Consider the following 16,528-nt stretch of genomic DNA (forward strand, 5'->3'; position numbering starts at 1 on the left):
TTCTCGGCCACGCGCGCGCAGAACACCTGCCTCTGAGGATGCGCATGCGTACACCGCCGTCCAACTCTCCTGCCAGCTCCGCTCCTCTGGTCCAAGTCCTTTAGGTCCTGTCCGGCTACGTCACCACCTCTCTCCAATACCCCGCCCGGGGAGTCCCTTTGTGGAACCCGCCACACTATCGTGTCCTTTTGCGCCCGACGGCCCCAGAGCCCGTCTAAGATGGGGGAAACAGAGGCCCGGAGAGATTCTTGCCGGAGGAATGCAGCGCCTCAAAAGGCATCTGATGGCCTGTCCCCGTCGCTAGGCTCTGGTTCCCACTCCCTTTATCTCCTTAACTCCCAAAATGTGGACCGTGACTCTCCCCAGGGGGGACTGGAGCTCTGAGCTCAGTTTGCCTCACAGTCTATCCCACTCCTGCTCTAGGACTTTTTCTCTCTCATTTCCAGGCCACCCCCTCAAACGGCTTGCTTTACTTGCTTGGTGGAGGGGGGGCCTGCCCTCGGGTTTCATTTCACCCGGGAGGAGGTCGCAGCGCCCCCTCGTGGTTGCAGTGTCCACGGTCGGGGCCCGTGGGTGCGGCGGGTCGGTCTGGGCCTAGGGGCACGACGGGGACAGGGCATCAGATGCCCTTTGAGGCGCTGTATTCCCAGGCGCTCTTCCCTCTGCCTGGGAAGGCTTTTCCTGCTTTTCCTGGCGACATCCTCCAATTTTTTTAGTATTTTGAGACGGAGTCTCACTCTGCCGCCCAGGCTGGAGTGCAGTGGCGCGATCTTGGCTTCCTGCAACCTCCGCCTCCCGGGTTCGGGTTCAAGCGATTCTCCCGCCTCAGCCTGCCGAGTAGCTGGGATTACAGGCGCCCACCACCATGCCTGGCTAATTTTTGTATTTTTAGTAGAAACCGGGTTTTGCCATGTTGGCCAGGCTGGTCGCGAACTCCTGACCTCACGTGATCCACCCACCTCGGCCTCCCAAAGTGCTGGGATTACAGGCATGAGCCACCGTGCCCGGCCACATCCTCCAATTTTAAGCCTCAGCTAAGGAATGATTGATTTCTCTCCAAGCCTTCTTTCTGGCCTTAGGCTGAAAACCAGCTGTCCTTTCTGTGCTCCCAGGAGCCCAACCTATGCCTGCTCCACTATCCCATGCTGGCCTAGGAGGTTCCAGAGAGCTGGCTGCTTCCTCAGCACTCAGCATGACGCAAACAAAATGTCCCCTTGGATGTGCACAGTCCTTTCTTTCACAGGGAAACTTCCAAATATTGAATTGTAAGTAGCCCGTGAAGTCCAAAAGAGGGGTTGGAGAGAGGCAGCTGGAGCTGACTGTGGTCATCCTTCCATAGCAGTTGTGGTCCTTGGAAAAGTTTTCTGGTGGGAGACAAAAATCTGCCTGCCTGAAATTTCCACCCTGTGGTTCCAGCCTGCTGGCTGCAGCAGCCATTCTGAAAGCAGAGATTTGCCCTTGGCTCCCTGAATATCACTTTCTGGGGTTGAGAGGTACCCAGTTCCTTTTATGTTTGCCTGCCTCTTAAACTCCTCTCTGTCAATGTGCCAGGAAGAGAACTCAGTGTTCCTTCCCAGCTAGGGCTGGCCATCCTGGGGCACAGTGAGAAAATGATTTCATGGAATCCAGACCCAATACATCTTCTACATCATTTCCCTGCTTTGAGTTGTTGCATGGCTCCCTCCTGTCCACAGCAGGCACACATTTTTTTTTTTTTTTCTCCTGTAAGGCACTGTGTCATTAGGCTGGGTGTGGTGGCTCATGCCTCTAATCCCAGCAGTTTGGGAGGCTGAGGCCTGCAGATCACTTGAGGTCAGGAGTTCGAGAGCAGCCTGGCCAACATAGCAAAACCCCATCTCTACTAAAAACACAAAAATTAGCTGGGCATGGTGGTATGCACCGTAATCCAAATTACTTGAGAGGCCAAAGCAGGGGAATCACTTGAACCTAGGAGGCCGGGGTTGCAGTGAGCTGAGATCATGCCACTGTACTCCAGTCTGGGCAACAGAGCAAGACTCCAGCTCAAAAAAAATAAGGAAAAAGAAAAAAGGCACTGTGTGATCTGACCCAGCCTCTTCTTTCAGTTCCCCAGTTCTGCTCTGCTCTCTTTCTATGAGGCTTTTTTTTTTTTTTTTTTTGAGACGGAGTCTTGCTCTGTCGCCCAGGCTGGAGTGCAGTGGCCGGATCTCAGCTCACTGCAAGCTCCGCCTCCCAGGTTCACGCCATTCTCCTGCCTCAGCCCCCGAGTAGCTGGGACTACAGGCGCCGCCACCTCGCCCAGCCAGTTTTTTGTATTTTTTTGTAGAGACGGGGTTTCACCGTGTTAGCCAGGATGGTCTCTATCTCCTGACCTTGTGATCCACCTGTCTCGGCCTCCCAAAGTGCTGGGATTACAGGCTTGAGCCACCGCGCCCGGCCTCTACGAGGCTTTCACGCATGCTATTCCCTCTCCCTGGAACCACTTCCCCTCAGTCTCCTGCCTACAACACACCACCATGGCCTTCATCTGGTCAACATCTCAATTTTAGGTGTCATTCAGATGTCCTTTCCTCCGTGAAGCCTTTCTTGTTTCCTCTGGGCTGGCTGAGCACCCTGGGCTCCCCCTGCCATTGACATTTGATTTCATATCTTCCAGGCCCATCCATTGTATCCTCAATACCCAGCACATGCCTGGCTGTTATTAGCCCCTCATAAAAGGGATACATGAAAGTATCATATAGCCAGCTTCTAAGATGGCCCCCAATGATCCCTGTTTCCTGGTGTTCATGCCATTGCGTAGTCCCCTCCCACGCTGAAGAATGCTGGTCTATATAACCAATTAGATATTGCAGACATTATAGTCTGTGACTTTTTCTTTTTTTTTTTTGAGACGGAGTTTCGCTCTTGTTGCCCAGGCTAGAGTACAGTGGTACGATCTTGGTTCATAGCAACCTCTACCTCCCGGGTTCAAGAGATTATCTGCCTCAGCCTCCCAAGTAGCTGGGATTACAGGCATGCCCCACCACAGCCAGCTAATTTTGTATTTTTAGTAGAGACGGGGTTTCTCCATGTCGGTCAGGCTGGTCTCGAACTCCCGACCTCAGGTGATCTGCCCGCCTCGGCCTCCCAAAGTGCTGGGATTACAGGGCGTGAGCCACTGCGCCCGGCCTAGTCTGTGACTTTCAAGGGTTAGCTATAAAAGACATTATGACTTCCTCCCTGCTCTCTCACAGATCACATGCTGTGGGGGAAGCTAGCCGCCATGTTGTGAAGGCATGCAAGCAGTCCTACAGAGGTCCACGTGATGAGGAACTGAGGCCTCCTGCAAACAGCCAGCATTGTCTTGCCAGCCATGAGAAGCAGCTACTTTGCAAATGGATCTTCCAGTCCATCAGGCATTCAAATGACTGTAGCCTGACTGACAACTGACTGCAACCTCCTGAGACCTTGAATCAGAACTACCCAGCTCCCAAATTCCTGACCCATAGCATCTGTGGGGTATAAGAAATGTTTCGGAATAATTAATTACATTTCAACACACAATTGACACACATCTAAAAGTATCTTTTTTTGCATAAAACTGTTAAAAGTCTTTTGTGGTTCAATTCTATTTTTCTTCTTTCTGAAGACTGCATTTGTTTCTCAGTGTTCACATCACACTGTGTGGGAGACGCTGAAGTATCAGCAGGCAGCAGCCAGAACACCTGGTGGCCCCTCCCAAGTGACTTCAAGCCAGCCAGCTGGCTGTGGCACTCCCTGGGCTCCCCACTTCCCAGGCAGCTGGGAGTGGGGAAAAGTTAGGTTTCAAATCCGCTGGGGCCCCCACCCACCTCATTAGAAAAATCAGAGAGGAGGCCAAGTCCACAGCAACTGTTCATATGACATACTTTATTTCCAATCTACAACCATTAAAAACGCTTTATAAGTTTACACTGTACAGTTATTCTCATGTCTGAAATAAGACACAGGGGCAGGGAGAGCTGGTGGATTGGACTGCAGTTGTCCTAGCACCCGATCCATCCTGGGAAGGAGCCTTTTGAAGACAGAAGTGGAAAGGAGAGAACAGTGGACAAGAGAGGTGGACAGTTGGCCCAAGGATGCCCTTGGTCCCTTCCCTCCCATGGGCCTTGCCCTGGGGGTCCCCCAGGGCCCACAACTGCAGGACCCTCACCAGGAAACCAGGCTGAGTGGGAAGGGGGTTCACAGTATTGGCGGGGGCTGGGGAGGGGCCAGGATGAGGAGGAAGGGCAGCTTCTGGCTCTCTTCCCAGCTGCTGGCGGTTGGAGCTGTTTTTTGGCACTGTCTACAAGGTATCCCTGGGGTTGGGAAGAGGAGGAACTGGGGATTTTGGATTCTTTCCTTGTGGAGTTAAGATTTCTTTCCATTTGAAGAGGGGCTATCTGGCCTATGGTGAGGTTCCCAAGGGATAAACAGTCAGGGTCTTCTGCCTCCTGCCTCCCCAGGACTCCCACACCCTCCCTGGCTGGCACCATCCACACAGCCTTTTGTAAAACCAAGACAAGTGCAGGAGCAGGGAAAGAAATGATGTATGCTTTCTCCAGGCCCTCCAACTTCTCTTCCTCTTCCGAGAGGAGCGACTATGGGGTTGGTTTTTGTTGGTGGTGATTTCCAATCTCAGGAGTCCAGATAGTCCAGATGAGGCTGGTGTTTTCCACCTGTTCTTGGCCTAGCCAGTCCCAGTCCCTCCCCAGGCTATACTAATGGCTAGCCCAGATCAGCAGTTGGCATATTCTTATGCATGTCAGAATAATCTGGAGGGCTCCTTAAAACCCCAGCTTGTAGGGCCCCACTCCATAAGCTCTAATTCAGTGAGTCTTGGGTGGGGCCAATAATTTGCACTTCTATCAAGTTCCCAGGTGATATCCCTGCTGCTGGAATGCAATACAAGAACCACTGGCTAAGAATGGTGCCCGCAGTCACCTCATTCTCAGCAACCTGGTGCCTCCTGGGCAGCACTAAGGAGCTGGGTCACAGCTGGCAAAGCCCAGCCTTGGGGCATGACATCACCTGGGAAGCTGCTGGAAATGGTCTTGGGGTGAGTCCCCCGTGCAGAGAAGTAAACTAAGGCACAGAGATCAGTGGCAGAGCTGAGAGGAGCCAGGATACCAGGGCCCAGTAGAGAAAGGATGGGGTTGCAGGACCCTACAGCAGGAGGGGTGCTCTAGGGCCCACAGGACCATCCTGGTGCTCATCACAGGATCACAAGACTGGGAGGGTAGGAGAAGTCAAGACACCTGCCCAGACCTGGGCCAGGTTTCCAGATTGCCAGCTGAGGCCCCTCTTCTTGGGAATGGTTTGAGTAGCTTCCAAATAGTGACAAGGCAGCCGGCCCTGACTGCTTCAGCCCTTCAAAGATGTTTAGAGAAAACTAAAGGTCCCTTTCTCAGGGCATGGTGTCCAGAAAGCTGGTGAAGGGCAAGAAGGGAGGGGAGCAGGGCCATTGGGATAGACAAGCAGCAGAGGAGGCTCCAAGGAGGGTGAGGAAGGAGCAGCAGGGCTGGCAGTGGAGAGAAGCCCTGAGCCGGAGACCAGCATCATGTCCTCACTCCCCTTAGGACCTTGGGTCTGTGGATTTTGCAAACTGCAAATACTGTTGGGTTGGGAGGGGTAAGGGGTAGAGTCGGGGTGAACTGTAGATTCTGCCAGGACAAGCAGCTCTGAGAGTGGTGAGGTCCAGAGGAGAATGGAGAGGATGGTTGGATACTGAATGGACAAAGAGATGGATCGATGACCAGAGACAGGAAGAGAAGAACCTGTCAGGCAGCACCTGCTTTACAACCAAGGCCATCTGGGACTGGGCAGGGCAGAGGAGGAAAAAGGAGGGATCCAAGCCCCCCGCCCACCACCACACACACGCCCACTGCAAAGTGCTGGGGCTGCTGCTGGCAGGCTGCTTACAGAGAAGACAGCGTGGCTCAAGGGTGGGACTCAGGGGTTGCTGGGGAGGGGTGAGCCCAATGAGAAGGCCTGGCAGGGCTGGTGCCTCCTGATGCATCGGAGGAGGAGGCTTTTTTTTTTTTTTTTTTTTTGGTGTGAGAAAACACAAAATAAACAACACAACCAGGACACCACCACATTTGAGAGCAAATATCAGAGCTGGGAAACCACAGACGAGACAGGAAGGCTTCGCTGGTAGGAAGCAGGGGGACGGGAAGGGAGTTACTGAGGTTACAGGAAAATCCGCAGGAGGGAGCAGTGCTGGGAAGAACATCCTGGGAGGACTGAGGGCTGAATACTACAGTGAGCCCCGGGCCCAGAAGAGGAAAATCTGGCATGGGCCAGGGCCACTCCATCTGCTGGCAGGAACCAGCCAAGGAGAAGAGGAGGCAGGAGGACAAGAGGCTTTGGAGGGAGATGATAAAGAAAGAATGAGTAAGTGGTAGGAAACAGACTGAGCCCAGAGAGAGGAAGGGGCTAAACCAAGATTACAGAAAGTCAAAGCAGTGTCTCATTCACTACTGGGAATGCAAGACCTGTTGGGAGTCAGGAAACCTGGGTTCTGGTCTTGGCTCTGCCTGTGGTTTGCTGTGTGACCTTGGGTGAGCCACTGCCTTCTCTGGACCTGATTCCTCATCTCAAAAAATGAGGGGGCTGGACACAAAAGGACAAATACTGTATGATTCTACTTAAAAGAGATACCTAGAATAGACTAATCCACAGAGGAAAAAAAAAGGAGAATAGAGGTTACCAGGGGCTGGGGACAGGGGGAATGGGGAGTTATTGTTTAGTGGGTACAGAGTTTCAGTTTGGGATGATGAAAAAGTTCTGGAGGTGGCGGTTACACGTTGTGAATGTACCTTAAGCCACTTAGAAATCTTTAAAATGGTAAATTTAATGTTATGCATATTTTGCCATAATTTTTTAAGAAAGGAAGGGGTTTAGACCAAATTACGTTATGGCCTCCTTGCTATTCATGAAGACTAGTGAACAGGGTAAGGAGGGTATTGTCCCCCACCCCAGGGCCAGGGCACTGAAAGGCTGGGCTGGGGACACTAAGTGTGGTCAGACCACTTTCCATGTGTGTAGAACCTTACACTTTTCCAAGGGGACTCACAGGCACAGTGTTGCAGTTGGTCCTCACTACAGTTACATGGGGTGGGACGTTATCCTCACTTTATAGATGGGAAAACTGAGGTATAGATTAGCCACATGATCTTGCCAAGGTCATTCACATCAGTGGATTATTTATTTTTTTAAATAGTCACCTGGAAAACATCCTTGCATCTTAGGTTCACCCGTTGACTCACCAACTGGCTCAGTGGCCCTTGATGAAAGGATACATGCTATAAATTAATAGAATAGTTCATCTCCTGGGGCAAACATGCTTGCTTCCCATAACTGGATGATGAAAATTATAAATCTTGATATGTTTCTCTTTTTACCATGGCTGCCAGGAAACTCAAGAATAAAATTTAATTGCATGGTTATGGGAATTATACCAGTTAGATTTAGATAATAATTTGTCTTTTTTTTTTTACTTCCTATTTTTATTTTATTGAACCCCTCTGACTACTGTAAATAGCCTCTAATCCTTTTTGAAAATCCTGAGTAATAAAATCAGTTTGGTTGGGGACTCGATCCCTTAAGTCCCTGCTCAGGGCTTAGTGCTCTTTTTAAGATACGGCATCATGTTTATTGGTTAAAAGGAAGATGAGGCTGGAGGTGGTGGCTCATGCCTATAATCCCAGTACTTTGGGAGGCCGAGGTGGGTGGATCACCTGAGGTCAGGAGTTCAAGACCAGCCTGGCCAACATGGTGAAACCCTGTCTCTACTAAAAGTACAAAAATTAGTCAGGCATGGTGGCACGCACCTGTAATACCAGTTACTTGGGAGGCTGAGGCAGGAGAACTGCTTGAACCAGGGAGGTGGAGGCTGCGCTGAGCCGAGATGGCGCCACTATACTACAGCCTGAGCGACAGAGCAAGACTCTGTCTCAAAAAAAAAAAAAAAAAAAAAAAAAAAGAAAAAGAAAAGGAAGATGACCTGGCACGGTGGCTGATGCCTGGAACCCCAGCACTTTGGGAGGCTAAGAAGGGCAGATCACTTGAGCCCAGGAGTTTGAAACCAGCCTGGGCAACATAGGGAGACCCCCTGTCTCTAAAATAATAATAATAGTAATAATAATAATAAATAATAAATAAATAAATAAAATAAAAACTAAATTTAAAAAAACATAAAAAAGAAAGATAGCCTAATAATCAGGGCCAAGAACACCAATGGTGTGGCCAATAGTGCCTAGGATCCCCCTGGGAGGGCTTTCTTTTTTGAGACAAGACTTGTTCTGTTGCCCAGGCTAGAATACAATGGCACAATCTCGGCTCACTGCAAGCTCTGCTCCCCCCGGGGTTCAAGTGATTCTCCTGCCTCAGTCTCCTGAATAGCTAGGATTACAGGCATGTGCCACCACACTTGGCTAATTTTTATATTTTTAGTAGAGACAGGGTTTCACCATGTTGGCCAGGCTGGTCTCGAACCCCTGAGCTCAAGTGATCACCCGCCTCGGCCTCCGAAAGTGCTGGGATTACAGGTGTGACCGCTGCGCCCACCCCCAACCCGAGGAGAGTTTGTTAAGCATGCAGATTCAAGGTGGGGCCCAGGAATCTGCATTCTGAATATGCCCTCAGAGAATTCTGCTGAATGGGGACCTCAGATCACCCTCTGGCATACACAGGCTCAGTGATCTGCAATGGACTTGTTTTATGCCTGGGTTGGCCAGCAGCATATTCTGGACCCACAAAAAGCCCCCAATAGGGCAGTGGATTTGCACAGCAAACAGGACAGAGTTGGACTGAGTTCTCATCTAAACTCAGTGTGACTTCTTGTGCTCTGGTATGAGAACTGTGCCTCAGTTTCCTCATCTGCAAAATGGGTGCACTAACCCATGTCCTGCCAAGGCTGCCTCCACAAGTTGTCCCTGAGAGGTCTGAAGGAGATGTGGGGTGGGAAACTATTTCTTTTTTGAGACAGGGTCTCACTCTGTCGTCCAGGCTGCAGTGCAGTGGCGTGATCTCTGCTCCCGCAACCTGTCTCCTGGACTCAAGCGATTCTCCCACCTCAGCCTCCCGAGTAGCTGGGATTACAGGTGTGCACCACCACACTCAGCTCATTTTTTGTATTTTTAGTAGGGACAGGGTTTCAACACGTTAGCCAGGCTGGCCTTGAACTCCTGACCTCAAGTGATCCGCATGCCTCAGTCTCCCAAAGAGCTGGGATTACAGGAGTGAGCCACCGTGCCCAGCCAAGGGACACGTTTTCTAAATAGTAAAGTGCTTTAGGTGGGATGTGTAGGGGATGATGATGACCATTATTATTACTATTATTAAGGAAGAAGTAGTGGGAGCTTGGGGGGTCTGGTGAGGCTAGAAGCAGGGGACATTCTAGAGAGGAGGGGAGAGGGAGAAAGAGCCTGGACACTGGGTGGGCCAGAGGAGAAGAGGCTGGATGATGAAACCATAAAAGTGCATGTGGGTGGACGTGATGGAATCATGTCAGCACAGGGTGTAAGAGAGTCAGGTCCTTGAGCCCTTGGCCTTGTCACATCGGAAGCCAACTTGTAGAACAGTGCCCCTGGGGACGCCTACAGGTGGGATCCATCTTGAGTTCATAGAAAGCAAGACCTCCTAAGGTCAGCCTTTGGTGGGAAATAAACTGGGGGAAAGGGCTGGCACAGGGTCAGGGAATTGGATTCTGATGTCTCGTGCATGCAGGTCTAAGAGCCACTGATGCACCAAAATGACTTGATTTGCATTCCAATGAAGTCATCATTCCGAAAGGGGCTGATTTGGCTCTGGAAAGAGGTCAGACATATGAAACATGAGGTTTCCCAGTTTAGGGCCAATCATGCCAACTGGTCCCCCATTTCCCGCAACCAACTGGTGCCAACCCCATGGACCCAAGCCAAGTGGTCTATGGGGGATTGGGACCCGAGGGTTCCTTGGGACTTTGGTTGAAGAGAGAGTGGAGATGGGGAAAAGAGAAAGAAGGATAAAGGAGGAGAAGAAAGGGGCTAGCAGTAAAAGGCAGAGAGGCAGGAGGAAGGGGGAGAAAGGGTTCGAGAAGGGCAGCATTCCTTCTTGGGACCCCAGTTCTCCAGGGAATCCCCACTGTGGGTCAGGCAGTTTTCTGCTTTGGGAATGTTACCAAGACTTAAAAGGCATTTGAAGAAAGAAACAAACTTAGAAATTACATTCCAAAAGAGTAGAGAGTTTTTACAAACCAATCCCCCCACCCCAAAAAAGAAAACACAACCAGTTACCAAGTAAAATGCTAAAAACCGAACCAAACCAATATTTACATGTAACGTTTTCAACCCCATCCAGCCCCACGTCCGGAGGCTTCTGCAGGAACAGTAATGAGTGGCCTTGCACAGTGGCATGCAGGAAGTAGAAATTGGGGCTTTACGGAAAACCAAGGTCTGGCTGAGACAACGAAGATGGCAAGGACAATCTTGGATAGTATGATGGTAAGGCTGAGTGGTCCATAGGTCTTGGGGCTCATGTCCCACGGGGATTTCTCCCCGAGGCTGGGTATGCAGCCTCCCTGGCTCTCTGTCGCTCTGGGAGGTGGCAGAAGGCCTCTGGTGACATGTGGCCTGATGTGAATCCCCTCACCTGGAGATAACCTTGGCGGGCGCCCCTGACCTCATGGGTGAGAGCAGCAGCATCCCAGAGTGGAACTGGCCCACAGCTCCACTGGCTGCCTGCTCTGCCCACAGAAGTCACTGGGGCATGGAGAAGGTGGCTGGCGGGACTGGCATGACCCTGGTGTTCAGCCTGCAGGGAAGGGAAATGCAGGACTTGGGGTAACTGGTCCAGGTGATCCCGAATGGATGGGTCTGGGAACTGGCAGGTGGAGGTGGGAGTGCATGGGCGCCTCCAGAGTCCTGGGGGCAAATCAGCAAAGCTACTGGCTTTTGGTCTTCCTGATGGGCAATTCTGCAGACAAGCCGATCCATCCTGGTGTTTCCACTCTGGGTCCCCAGTCAGTTACAGGAAGGCTGCATGTCTATGTGTGTCGGGGGAGCATGTGTGCAACCAAAAGGGGTTCACCGGCACCAAGGGGAGGCCATGGGAGGCACTCCCCAACATGCTGCAATGAGCCACGTTGAAATCCAACCAATAGCTCAGGCAGCTCACGGAGGACATGAGAAAGGGCAGGCAGCAGAGCTGGGGCAGGGAGAAGAGCCGTGAAAGGCCATAAGGCTAAGGAGAGAGGCTGGTGAAAAGGCTGACAGGCTGGTGAGAACCGAGGCAGGCTGGGAGACACTCAGGTTTATGTGCAAAGCTGCGATAAACAACATTATCAAAGTTCAGTCCTGTTTTCCTGCGAGTTCTCATTTGGGAAACTTGGAGGGATCTCCACGCTCTTGATAGAGCCTTAGTAATCCACATTCGACTCATGAAGAAAGGTGTCAGAGGGAGGGAGGGAAATGAGACAGGCCATGGAGAATGTCTGGGGAGTGGTGATGATGGCCATTCAGCCCTCCACCTAGTCAGTGAGTATTTACAGACTGACAGCTGGGGTTGGCCAAGTACCAGGCATTGAGTAATACGTAGTGTTCTGAGGCCACATGGCCAGCACTGTTGGGGTACAGGGCTCCAGCTCTGTTGAGGGGCCCTCCAAAACTGACCAGGAGACCAGGTCTCCAAACCCGGCTGCCAAGCTGCCTTGTCCACCCGGGGGACCCCGTGCCTGTCCATGCCGTTAGAAGCCCCATGTTGTCCCAGTGGCAAGAATGCATGTTTCAACCTCCAATAAATTACCTTAAGGACTTTGGGGTAAATTAAATTATTAAAATAAAGTAAATCACCTTAAATATTTATAGTATGAAAAATTCAAATAAACAATCTAGGCAAGATATGTGTTTCCAGGCCCCAGTCTACTGCTGTGTCCTGGGCTCTGGCCTCTCGGTGTTCTCCTGGGCCTGACCTGGCCAACCAAGAATCTCTTACTGGGAATATCTTTGCCCCCCACCAGCTGCAGGATGTAAACACAGTGGAGATGTTGTGCCTCCCCCCTCTTAGGGTGCTAGGGAGAGGCCTCTGAGATCGAGATCAAGGCAGTGTATTCAGGCATTTATCTATGCACCAGGTCTTGAGACTGACTCTACCTATTTCTGTCCTCAAAGGGTCTGCTGGGAATGTTGGGGTCCCAAGTCACTTTGGCAAGGAAGGCAATTGCAATCACTTCCCAACCCTGAGCCCTGCACATTTCCACTTTGCCTCCCAGCTCTTGCTGCATCCAGGCTATGGGCAGGGAGATCCAGGGCTCCAGGACTCCAAGCAGATACTTGGCCCTGGCTACCGCCCTATCATGCCCCCTAGTGTCCCAGCAATCTAGAGCAGTGGAGCTGGGAGGAGGAGGTGGTGGAGAGGAGGTGATGGTTGTGATGCCCAGCAGTGCTCCACCAGGAACCCAACATGGAGCCCTAGAGCAAAGCCTGTTCTTCTCAGCAGTGTCTCCTCCCAAATGAAGGGGTGGATGGTCAGCAGGAAACATCTCTCTGACTCCTTTTCCCCAAAGGCATGGCCAGACATGTATCCTTCTTGGGCTCTTCCAAGAAGGAGGCATGGGTAGAACCAGGCAAGGCTCTCTCTTAAGACCCAGGGATCGGCTCTTGACGGATCTCTCAGTGGATGCTTGGGAAGCCCAGTTTTGGTCTCTCTCCCACTCACTGCCTTCCCCTGGGAAGTCGGGAGCTAACCACCCAGGGGCCAGCAGGAGACCCGGCTTTACCTTGATGTGAAAGCTGCATTCTGGCAGTGGCATCGCTGCTGTCCCTCTAGGGCCAGGCAATGCTGAGGACACAGCCCCTCGCCTCACCTCGTCTCGTCTCCGCTGGTTCCCTTCTGCTATCCAGGGGCTTGGCTGGTTGAGGCGGGGAATTTGGCTGCTCGGTCACTCGCTGGGGGGCAGTGCCCTCTCCTCCCCACCCCAGCTGGACTCTGAAGGGTGCAGCCTGCACTTGGAAGGAGAGTGGCGGATGGCAGAGCGGGACGAACGGGCGAAGCAGGAGGTGAGAGACTGGGTGCTACAGTCACAAACAGCATCCTAGGAAGAGGGAGGCAGGAAGTCAAGAGGAGCCAGGAGATATGGGCCACCGTGCGCTGGGTGGTGAGCCAGGCAAGGAACTGAGACTCAGCCATAAACCAGTTCCCAAGGGCTGAAGCTCCTCACTGGACCAATTTTTTCTTTCTATTGTTCTTCTCCCATTAGAGCAGTAATGGATATTCACTATAATATATTCTAGGCTATACAGAGAGGACAGTGGACACTGTCCATGGTCCTGTACACCAAAGAGATTCTCAACATACATTTACCAAAATGACATCTTATTTTGCAACTGTAAAACATGAACACTTTTCTGTCACTAGGTATGTCTAGATTTCCTTCCTTTTTATCACTTTTTTTTCGTTTGAGACAGGGTCTCACTATGTTGCTCAGGCTGGTGTTGAACTCCTGGGCTCAAACGATCCTCCTGCCTCAGCCTCCCAAACTGCTGGAATTAGCACCTTTGGGTGCTCATGCCTCCCAAAGGCATGAGCCACCATGCCTGGCCGATCTCCTTCTTTTTTAGTGTCTCTATACCATTTCACCAGATAGAAATAACTGATTTATGTACCCAATTCACTTTTTAAATTTTTTTATTTTTTGGACAGACTCTTGCTCTGTTGCCCAGGCTGGAATGCAGTGGCACAATCTTGACTCACTACAACCTCCACCTCCCGGGTTCATGTGATTCTTGCACCTCAGCCTCCCAAGTAGCTGAGATTACAAGCGTGTGCCACCACGTCTAGCTAATTTTTATATTTTTAGTAGAGATGGGACTTCAGCATGTTGGTCAGGCTGGTCTCAAACCTCTAGTGATCTGCCCACCTCGGCCTCCCAAAGTGGTGGGATTGCAGGCATGAGCCACTGTGCCTGGCCCAAATTCACTTTTGATGTACATTTGGGTAGTTTCTAATTTTTTACTATTACCAATAAACAGAAATAATGATCAAAAGTGCTGCTGCTGGGCGTGGTGGCTCATGCCTGTAATCCTAGCACTTTGGGAGGCTGAGGCGGGTAGATCACAAGGTCAGGAGATCGAGACCATCCTGGCCAACATGGTGAAACCCCATCTCTACTAAAAATTAGCTGGGCGTGGTAGCGTGAGCCTATAGTCCCAGCTACTCAGGAGGCTGAGGCAGGAGAATCGCTTGAACCCAGGAGGGGTGGAGACTGCAGTGAGCTGAGATTGCCCCACTGTACTCCAGCCTGGGTGAAACAGCAAGACTCCATCTCAAAACAAAACAAAACAAAACACAAAGTGCTGCTGGGCAGCTGGGTATGGTGGCTCACACCTGTAATGCCAGCACTTTGGGAGGCTGAGGCCGGCGGATTACCTGAGGTCAGGAGTTCGAGACCAGGCTGGCAAACATGGTAAAACCCCATCTCAACTCAAAGTACAAAAATTAGCTGGGCATGGTGGCACACGTCTGTAGTCCCAGCTACTCGGAGACTGAGGCAGGAGAACTGCTTGACCCCAGGAGGTGGAGGTTGCAGTGAGCCAAGATCACATCACTGCACTCCAGCCTGGGGCACAGAGTGAGACACCATCTCAAAAAAAAAAAAAAAAAAAAAAAAAAAAATGTGCTGCTGGGCTAGACCATGTGGGAGGCTGAGACAGGAGGATCCTTTGAGCCCAGGAAGTCAAGGCAGCAGTGAGCTATGATTGTGCCACTGGACTCTGGCTTGGGCAACAGAGTGATACCCCATCTTTTCAAAAAATAAAAAGGCCTGGGCGTGGTGGCTCACGCCTGTAATCCCAGCATTTTGGGAGGCCGAGGCAGAGAGATCACGAGGTCAGGAGATCGAGATCAGCCTGGCTAACATGGTGAAACCCTGTCTCTATTAAAAATACAAAAAATTAGCCGGGCGTGGTGGCGGGCGCCTGTAGTCCCAGCTACTCGGGAGGCTGAGGCAGGAGAATGGCGTAAACCCAGGAGGCAGAGCTTGCAGTGAGCTGAGATCCGGCCACTGCACTCCAGCCTGGGCAACAGAGTGAGATTCTGTCTCAAAAATAAATAAATAAATAAAAAATAAATAAAATAGAAGTGCTGCGATAGAGCCAAGCTGCTTGGTTAAAATCCCAGCTTTGCCAATTACTAGCTGTGTGACCTTGGGAGAGTTACTTAACCTCTCTTGAGCTTTGATTTCCTCCCCTCTCTCTCCTTTTATTTTTCTTTGTATTTATTTATTTATTTATTTTTGAGATGGAGTTTCGTTCTTGCTGCCCAGGCTGGAGTGCAATGGCACAATCTCTGCTCATCGCAACCTCCGCCTTCCAGGTTTAAGTGATTCTCCTGCCTCAGCCTCCCAGGTAGCTGGGACTATAGGTGTATGCTGCCATGCCCGGCTAATTTTTTGTATTTTTTAGTAGAGATGGGGTTTCACTTTGCTGCCCAGGCTGGTCTCAAACTCCTGAGCTCAAGCAATCCACCTGCCTTGGCCTCCCAAAGTGGTAGGATTATAGGTGTAAGCCACCATGCCTGGCCGCTTTTTTTTTTTTTTTTTAATGTAGAGATGAGATCTCACCATGTTGCTCAGACTGGTCTTGAACTCCTAGCTCAAGTGATCTGCCCACCTCGGTCTCCCAAAGTGCTGGGATTAGAGACATGAGTCATTGTGCCTGGCCAAAAAAGGAATAAATATTTAAGAGATGTTTTAAAATGTCAGCCAGCTGACTGAGAGTATAGAAAAGCAACGCACTCGCCACACATTGCTGGAGACTGCAGAAATGGCACACTTTTGAAAAACAATTTGGCAGTATTTAACAAATAACTTTAAAACATTTATATTTGTTTTTTGTGGAGACGGAGTCTCACCTGTCACCCAGGCTGGAGCATAGTGGTGCCATCTCGGCTCACTGCAGCCTCCGCCTCCTGGGTTCAAGTGATTCTCCTGCCTCAGCCTCCTGAGTAGCTGGGACTACAGGTGACCGCCACCACACCTAATTTTTGTAGAGAGAGGGTTTCACCATATTGGTCAGGCTGATCTCGAACTCCTGACCTTGTGAGCTGCCCAACTCAGCCTCCCAAAGTGCTGGGATTACAGGCACGAGCCACTGCGCCTGGCCACATTTATAGTCTTTCATCCTTTAATCTCATTTCTGCAACTTACACCTAAGGAAATAGTCTGAAATGTAAAAAAATGATTTTATACCAAGATGTTCACCACAGCATTATTATTATTATTATTATTTTTGACATGGAGTCTCGCTCTATTGCCCAGGCTGGAGTGCAGTGGCACGATCTCAGCTCATTGCAACCTCTGCCTCGGGTTCATGCCATTCTCCTGCCTCAGCCTCCCGAGTAGCTGGGACTACAGGCACCTGCCACCACGTCCAGCTAATTTTTTCTTTTTTTTGTATTTTTAGGGGTTTCACCATGTTAGGCAGGATGGTCTCAATCCCCTGACCTCATGATCCGCCCGCCTCAGCCTTCCAAAGTGCTGGGATTACAGGCGTGAGCCACTGCCCTCGGCCTA

At 50.9% G+C, this 16,528-nt stretch overlaps 1 protein-coding gene and 1 long non-coding RNA gene across 2 annotated transcripts in view; one reads left to right on the forward strand and one right to left on the reverse strand.

Annotated features, from left to right (window-relative positions):
* Nucleotides 1-19: 19 nt before the first annotated feature.
* LOC117068738 lies at nt 20-6,663 on the forward strand. Its single transcript, XR_004431222.1, has 3 exons — nt 20-104; nt 1,113-1,265; nt 3,213-6,663. It is a non-coding gene; the product is annotated as an uncharacterized LOC117068738 (long non-coding RNA).
* The window catches only part of SOGA1 (suppressor of glucose, autophagy associated 1), an 84,790-nt gene continuing 74,270 nt past the window's right edge, over nt 6,009-16,528 (reverse strand). The window contains exon 15 of the mRNA XM_033186335.1: nt 6,009-13,051. Within this exon, the coding sequence (XP_033042226.1) occupies nt 12,899-13,051 (153 nt within the window). The 3' untranslated portion in view covers nt 6,009-12,898. The remainder of the gene's footprint in view (nt 13,052-16,528) is intronic.

The sequence above is a fragment of the Trachypithecus francoisi genome, unplaced genomic scaffold, assembly GCF_009764315.1.
Source record: "Trachypithecus francoisi isolate TF-2019V2 unplaced genomic scaffold, Tfra_2.0 Lachesis_group21, whole genome shotgun sequence".
Classification (NCBI taxonomy): Eukaryota; Metazoa; Chordata; class Mammalia; order Primates; family Cercopithecidae; genus Trachypithecus; species Trachypithecus francoisi.